Raw genomic sequence first — 8,461 nt, forward strand, 5'->3', positions numbered from 1 at the left:
TCTGTGTGGATGGAGTGTGGGTCATAAAGTGTGGGTGTGTCTGTGTGCTCTGTTCTCGCTCTCAGGATATCTCAGGAACGCCTCGAAGGAATTTCTTCAAATGTGCCAGAGACGTCCGTCGGACTGAAAGAGGAACTGACTAGAATGGAATGTGGTCAAAGGTCACTGTGACCTACAAAGACACGTTTTAGCCATTATTCAAGAATTCATAAGACTATTTGAATTATGACAATTTCCCTCAAATGTCTAAAAGCGTAAAATGATGATGTGATGACAGTTTGGACAGACGTGGATATGAACTGTGTGAGGCGGTAATTGTAGTCTGTACATAACCACCACATGTTTATGTCTTTGTTGTCTGGGTTCGTTCACCCAAATGACTTTCAAAAACGCATCTTTAAGTGTTGTTTGTACTCTCGCTCGGAGCCGTAGCGTGAGCCTCCGCAAACGGCACTCGAGCGTGAACGTTTATACTCTACGCTGCATTATTCTCCAAAACTCCAGAGGACACAACGAACTGTGAAGAATCAAAAAGATGCCCATAGACTGCAAGTGTAACTGGCTAAACGCCATAAACCAACCTCCACTATGATGAAGAGGGATTGTAATTATCTGTAAACTCATATCTCATACTCATGGACTACGTTATACAAGAACTGTAAAGAAGTATTGCATGCATGATAAAGAAACAAAGGTTTAATATCCTGTAAACTATTTGATTTGGCTGCAAAATATTTACTGACATGTAGATATTTAAGACCTCCTGTTTCTGAAGCATCTACAAGTGGATTAGCCTTCTCTGTATAATCCCTACACGTGTAACGAGTGTTTTATCAGTGAACTACTGGTGACAGTCACGTGATGGCGTGCGCCGCCAGCCAAGTTACAAAAATTCCAAGTTGCACGACCAAGCGCCATCACCATGTTCCCAGATCTCAGCAATAAAGCTGGTGAGGACACAATGTTTTCACGACCAATAGGAATGACGGCCAAATTCTAAAAACCAAAATGACCCTTAAATTACTCTCTTACAATCTAGCAGGCCTTGACCTGGTTGAGTTTGAGTGCCGATCAAAGGATGGCGGATGAATGTAAAATGGGAGTCTCACCAGTTGTGGGTCGATCTCCCCCACCGAGCGGCTCTGCACAGCCTCCAGCAGCTCCTCCAGCTCGCTGAACGACAGCTTCGTCAGCTTCAGTTTGTCCAGGGCCAGGTGCTCCCCGTGGAACAGCCTCCTCCACAGGTTGTCCCTGCGGCAGTGACCCATGGCCTGCTCCACGCTGGCCTGGATCTGTCTGCGGGCCGACAGCACCTCGTTGTTGAGCAGGGGGAACAGAGGGGAGGAGTAGAGCAGCCCTCGAGTCTCTTGTCCGCCACCCGCCAGAGGGTAAAACTCATTGCCGTCGCTCGGAGCCAAGGAGGCTGCGGCTTCGGACGACGTTTCCTCCCAGAGGTCCTGCTCTGCACCGCGCGACCCGCAGGCCTCTGCCCGATCGGGGGGGAGCCGGCCGCTCAGCTCACCGGGATCACGGTGGATCTGAGGAAGCTTCTTGAAACGGCGCATGTCAGCAGTGAGGCGGGGGAAGAGCTCCCTCTGACTGGTCATGATCACATAGAACCGCAACCTACGCATAAAGGAATAGGACAATTTATAGGACATTCATTTCAATTCAATATGCTCCTTGAGATCAGATCTGGACCGACATTACCATGGATATATCTGAATAAAGTAATTCATGTGTATGGTATTAGGTATTAGAGGCTGATACCTATGATGCTATTTGAGAGTCAATACCAAATATAGTGAATTTAAACATAGGAAACCAATTTAAGGATCCCCGATGTTCAAAGAGCAATGACCAAATGAGTATTCAAGGTAAAGCCGAAAAAACAAGGGTCTTGCGCTGCACATTAGTCGGCGCACTATTTACAGTTCAGAAACTTCCCGTGGCGTTTATCTAAACATGCTAGCTGCATCTGCATGCTTTTATTCTATTAGCTTTTGTTTTTGTCTGGTGTTCATATGACTTTTTAATGTACAGTTCTGAAAATTCAGCCCTGGTTCAGTAAACCAGTGGGCCTGCAAGGCCTTCTCTGCTGGCCTAAACAGAATCACAATGTTATAGCTATTTTATAACTTAAGAATTTTTCTTAAATACACTACATGTATTATAATTTATAAAAAAATATTTTCCCCATTATCTTATTTTCTCATTGCACAGCTGTCTTCCTCAGTTGCTCTGCTTCCAGTGCAGCTTGTTTTAAGTAGAGCTTTTATCCAATCAGATTTCACCTCTGTGTCTCTAGGTAAGAACAGAGGCCCGAGGCCTGCAGACTCTCAAGTGAATCCATGTGCAGTTTAAGTGAATGGGGACGATGTTGTTGATTGTCATAGTCTTCAACCAATCAGATCTTTAGTTTGACATGTTGGGTGTATTCTTTGACGTGTCAGAGCCTGCTAGCTGGCCTACAAGTACGTCAGCATTACGTGCTTGTAGGCCATGTGCAGCTCTGCAGTGAGGTGCAGCGTGTGCTGTGATTGGTCAGCGGGCGAGCACGTGACTAGCGTGAAACGAAACTTAAAGTAGCCATCAGAGCTTAGTCGGAGTTCAAATTGAAAGATATGGAAGAAATTATGACATTTTTTGCATTTTGCTTGGTGTAGATTATTATATTTTTACCTAGCTTTGTTTTTTTAACACTCAATGGCTGAAGGAGGAGAAACAGATTTGTGAGTTGGGATTTAACCGTGGGATTAAACTCTTAGTCAACAAAGAAAGGAGGATGGAGTTTGTCTTTAAGTCAACTGCGTTTGTTTTTTTACATCTAGTATCTGAATGGCCCTCCAGTGTGTAGCAGAATGCGTGTTGCTGCAGTGTTGCTGGATTGATTTGTTGCTCTGTTGTCATATGAATATATGCGACTGGTTCTTGTGAGTTTGTTCTTGTCGTTGTGTTAATTATATAGATTTGGACTTTATGCATTGTCCGTTACTTACGAAGCATACCGTCATGCGCAGAGTTATTGTTTGTTTTAAGCTAGTTTAGCGTAGCCTCTCAGAAGTGCGGTAACTCAGCTGTTTTTTGTTTTAGTTTATTTTGTTCCGGGTTCAAAGGTCACATAGCCCGTTGTCTCCTACGTGAGCGCAGTCCACAGAAAACATTATATTTCCCACAATTTAAGCTTCTGCATTTTCCAAATGCACTAGTATTAGTCAAACGTATTGTTCGGTTCGTAAGCCTCGTACCGAACGGCTTAATACGAATACGTGTATTGTTAAACTCCTAAAAAAAAATAATAACCGTAGCTTGCGCATCATCATGAGGTCATTAGTAGATGTTCCAGCTGCAGGACAGCACTGAAGGCCCAGGTATGAAATGCACGGCCCGCCACTGGAATAGCAACTTATTAATATTATATTCCAATTCTGCCAATAGATCCCTCTAAAATGCTACACATTGGATTTTTTAAGTTTAATGTTTTGACTAATTTATTTTTCAGCTGTAAAATGTTCTATTCAAGTGACATTCTTTACTACCTTAACATATGTTTATGAAAAATAAAATGTTGCCATTATGCGTTTCCATAAAAATAATCTGAACGATATCTAGCAGAGAAATGTATAAAACTCAAATATAGACATCGACCTCAAAATCCAGTATCATTCAGCCTCTACTTTAGATGATCAATATGGACAATAGATAAACAACAGAACTAGGGTTGCTATGAGCAATTCCTTTCATAGTCAAGTCACTATTTATTTCAATTAATCAATTCATATATACAATTTCAGAAAAAACTAACTGAGGTGATATGCTTTTGCTTCTCTGGCTCACACCTAAAAGAAGGTTTCTTCTTTTATCTGTTGGTTCATGTCACTTTACCTCAACAGATGCCTCTCCCCATCCGACTGTTCTTCAAATGGAGCAGCATTGTGGCACACCACCAGGGACACGTCAAAGTCATCATGGTGGTGCAGGCCCTCCAGATCCTTGTAGGAACCCGAGCTAAAGCCAGGAGGAGGAGAGGATAGAGAAGGTTGAAGTGAAGCCGTTTAGTAATGAGAATATACAGTACATGTGTACTGTGATTGGGATGTATTTCTACCTGTTCCACAGAGCCACTAGTGCATACTCGTGCAGGTCAGGCGTCCCTTTCTTGTTGTCTGTGGCGACGGCAGCCTTGGACATGCGGAGCGGTTTCATGCCGTAGGTGCTGGCGTGGTCAGTGATGTAGTTGTAGAGCTGATGAGCTGTTATCATCCCCGTGGAGATGGAGAAGCTCCCTGATGGACACAAGGTCAGAGAATCTTATGAAGACAATCAGGATTGCGTTCAAGTGAATCTTTTAAAAGAGCTCCTGCTCAGACTGAAGCAGCAGTGATGCATAAACACGTCATGAAAGGAAAACAATAAAAGCAGTTTGTCATCTGTTTTTCTGTGGCAGTGAAACCATTTGAAAGATTGTATTTTGGCCAGCAGTGAGCTGTGGGGCGAGCTTGAGGACATGCCAGACATGCAGGGTGGATAATACCTGCACTCAGACACACACCTTGAGGCAAATACCAAAGTACAATATAGCTGCAAATGGCCATTCTGGGTTCACAACCCTTTTCTGCTCAACAGAAAGAAGCAGCTCAATTGCCAGCGAGTTTTGGGCAAAGCTGAGCAAACCCCCTCAGCTGGTTTAGTTCTGTGTACAGAAGGTCACTTATTGCACACTCAAAGTCCCCTCAGTCATATTTCTTGACATTAAGGTGTTGTGTTTCAACAGCCTAATGAAAAATATCCAGCGAGTTTGGTGATGTTTGGACAAACTGTGATTGATTTATGGCCATGATTGCGCCGGGCCCATGCACAAGTTTAAACCTGGTGGCGCCCCATATTGAGTGATTTCAAAATAGTGGTTCACATGTGGTTCAACATCGTCACGAGACATATCCTGCAAGTTTCGTGATGAATGGCCCAACGGTTGTTGACTTTGGTCTAGTTATGTTTGTCCTTATGAAGGTTATTGGTCAATCTCTTAAAAACAAAACGTGATACTAGCAAGCTTTTGACAGCTTTTCATACAATTGGTCCAGTAGTTATCCACAGAAAATGTAGTTGCAATCGGATGTAAGATTTAGGAGGAAATGTCAAAAATGTATTTTTCAGAAAATGGCGTCAAAAATTGTCTGGCAGACTTATATTGTTCAAGAGGCTATTTGTAGAGCACGTTGAGGTGGACATGTCTGTCCAATTTCAAGGCAATTAGACTTATGGTTTGATGGGCGTGGCCTCGCTCTGTTGTTAGCGTTAATCAAAGCGCTGCCGTGCGGCCAACGGGAGTCTAACTTCTTAGGAAGCACTTAAACATCATTTCCAGTTACTGAGCCAACTTTCATGTTTCTAATTTGTTCCAGCTCGTGAGAATTTGAGCCGCCCCTTTGGGGCTCGAATGCTAATAAAAGTAAAATAAAGAAGTGGAATTAGTCCACCAACAGACATCAAACAGGAGATTTTGGCTTTTTAAGTAAAACTGTTGTTTGTGGTGTACCCCGTTGTGAATGTGGAAGTACCATGTATGTTCTCCAACGGTTAAAGAGAAACTTTGCATCAAATGATGTCTGCAGGAAAAGCAAAGCTGTACTGTTAAAGCACACCCATGATGTTACATGATGTTGGTGTTACTCTTTCAGTACCGTTACTAACCTCTACTGCTAGATATCAACCATAAATACTGTGTGGGTACTTACCGAAATGTGTCCACGTGTTAAGCATTTAAAGTTGTCCCCACTGGGTCCGATTCATAGGCCTGTTTATGTATTATTACTTAATCAGATAGTTCTCGATATAAATCTGCAAACTTCTTAAATGAATGCTGATGAATTGAACATATATTTTGTTTAATAAACTAAGGGGTGACAGCATGTATACATCCCCCAATTTAAAAGTACTGCTTTGGCGTCTGTGCCATTTTGAGCCGGACCTTCTTTCCTCTCCGTCACTACCGCTGACATTTTGTTTTTGAGCAAACAATCCCAAACTAAATGTTACTTCTAAGCATCAGCAAGATACAGTAGTCGCAGGTAGAATAGAATTATAATAACCACTACTGGGATACTGACGGATGGAGTAACAGCCTGAGGCTTACAGTAGCTTTGAATGCATTGTGAAGGCAATTTGCATATTTGTTGCACCACTTAAGCCTAATCCAACCAAGACTCTTGGTCCACTGTGAGTTAATCACAAGGTATTCCGATGGAGTCACACAGTTTGCTCTTTCCATTTAAATATGACTTTACACCTGAGTCACCTTGGAAGACGTGGTTGCGGCCAAACTTGGGAATGTCTGGGTGATGGGAGATGAAGTCGTCCAGGAAGTCGGTGAGCTGGTAGCCCTGGCGCAGCGTCATGTGGCAGCCGACCAGGTACTGGTGGACCACTCGCAGGTGGAAGTCGTAGCTGAAGGAGTGAACGTGCATCAGGTCCCGCACCTTGTCGCACTCCTCGGTGAAGAGCATGGAGAGCTAAAGACAGAGGGGTGGACACAGTCATCACCGGCACAGAGCGACTAGCGGAAAGTCACGGGGCTAAAGAAGTCACAGCAAAACAAGTGTCTTGATAAGTCTGGCCGTTTTCATTACACAGATTGCTGGGAGTGAATAGCATCTCTGACCGGTTATCTGTGTAATCATCCACAAGTGAACCTGCTTTGCATTTGAAGGAGTACAACCTGCCATTCCAGCTGCAGCCGGCCCCGAAAGCTTTGTGCGGTGCACCTTAAAGCCCTGCTGCTCCCATTGCTTCTTGGCCAGAGCCTTTTGTAAGCAACTTTGATATCAATCGCATTCACAATAGCATCTTATTTAATTAAATCTGACATCAAAAGGGGGCTGACAAAAGCATTAATTGCAAATGTGAATGGCTGCAGAGAGAGGCCGCAGTGTGCAGTTAATTACAGCACAATGAGAGTTTACGGGGAGGGCTGAATGCTCCTGCTGCGTTTACTTTCATCTGGACCATTTGCCTGGAACCTTTACAAACAGGCGTTATCAAATCAAAGAGGCGAGAAAACCTGCTCGGCTCTCTTTAGCGAGGGAAAACCTTCAACTGTGGGACCTCGCGGCACCTTTTCCCCGTCTCAATGCTTGTTCACAAACTAGCACAAGGGCGGGACACGTTCAGCATCATCACCGGCCTCATCCGCAGAGATGACACAGAAGAATATTCTTTTGGCACAGTGGAATGAAAAAGACAAACATTAACATGTCTCTTCCCGGAGGTGTTCCCCGCAGTCTGGCAGACTAATTAAGTGTGACCTCTTCGCCTGCTGTCGATGGAGCCAGGAGGCCATTGGGACGACAAAAAGCTCTTCAGCTCAGAGGTAGCACATTTCCTGCGTGCGTCCTCTCCACTGTCAAGCCAACATTTATTATTTCCTAACCTGTAATCCCAAACGGTTCATGTTCTAGCTAATTAAACACCCCGTGTAACAAATAGTCAGGTTGAGTCGTCGGGGCTGCAGCTCGTCTCCCGTCAGCCTCTCTCTCTCTCAGCGGAGGTGAACTTAATGACAGCGGCTACATTGATGGTAGGAGCTGTAATCAGTCTGGGTCATACAAGAAGAAGAGAATACAGAAAGCATGTTGATTGAAACAAAAAAAAAAAAAAAGAGCAGACAAGAGGAGTCATGATAGGAAAGCTTCATAATGGTGACATCCATTGACATCTTCTGTCCTGGAAAACAGAGATAATTAAACATGTATGTTATACAAACACTGCCATTTTGGTGGACAGTAAGGTATTTTACAAATGGGTAGCTAGTACAGTGATTTGACAAACGTTCTTGGATATAAATTCTTTCATTGTTCTCCATCTTTAACGTGGTAGTATTAGATCCATCTTTAACGTGGTAGTATTAGATCCGTCTTTAACGTGGTAGTATTAGATCCGTCTTTAACGAGGTAGAATAGATCCGTCTTTAACGAGGTAGTATAGATCCGTCTTTAACGTGGTAGTATAGATCCGTCTTTAACGTGGTAGTATAGATCTCTCTTTAACGTGGTAGTATAGATCTCTCTTTAACGTGGTAGTATAGATCTCTCTTTAACGTGGTAGTATAGATCCGTCTTTAACGTGGTAGTATAGATCCATCTTTAACGTGGTAGTATAGATCCATCTTTAACGTGGTAGTATAGATCTCTCTTTAACGTGGTAGTATAGATCTCTCTTTAACGTGGTAGTATAGATCCATCTTTAACGTGGTAGTATTAGATCCATCTTTAACGTGGTAGTATAGATTCATCTTTAACGTGGTAGTATAGATCCATCTTTAACGTGGTAGTATAGATCTCTCTTTAACGTGGTAGTATAGATCTCTCTTTAACGTGGTAGTATAGATCTCTCTTTAACGTGGTAGTATAGATCCGTCTTTAACGTGGTAGTATAGATCCATCTTTAACGTGGTAGTATAGAT

The 8,461-nt window shown here is 43.2% G+C and overlaps 1 protein-coding gene across 2 annotated transcripts in view; it reads right to left on the reverse strand.

Moving 5' to 3' along the window:
• LOC116400134 (KICSTOR complex protein SZT2-like) overlaps positions 1-8,461 on the reverse strand; it is a 22,692-nt gene that overhangs the window by 4,721 nt on the left and 9,510 nt on the right. For both annotated transcript variants that reach the window (XM_031877803.1, XM_031877802.1), the window contains 4 exons: positions 6,299-6,512; positions 4,109-4,286; positions 3,886-4,008; positions 1,110-1,626 (listed from right to left, as the gene is read on the reverse strand). In XM_031877803.1, the coding sequence (XP_031733663.1) occupies positions 1,110-1,626; positions 3,886-4,008; positions 4,109-4,286; positions 6,299-6,512 (1,032 nt within the window). The remainder of the gene's footprint in view (positions 1-1,109; positions 1,627-3,885; positions 4,009-4,108; positions 4,287-6,298; positions 6,513-8,461) is intronic.

Source organism: Anarrhichthys ocellatus, unplaced genomic scaffold (genome assembly GCF_004355925.1).
Source record: "Anarrhichthys ocellatus isolate YVR2014 unplaced genomic scaffold, GSC_Weel_1.0 scaffold150, whole genome shotgun sequence".
Classification (NCBI taxonomy): domain Eukaryota; kingdom Metazoa; phylum Chordata; class Actinopteri; order Perciformes; family Anarhichadidae; genus Anarrhichthys; species Anarrhichthys ocellatus.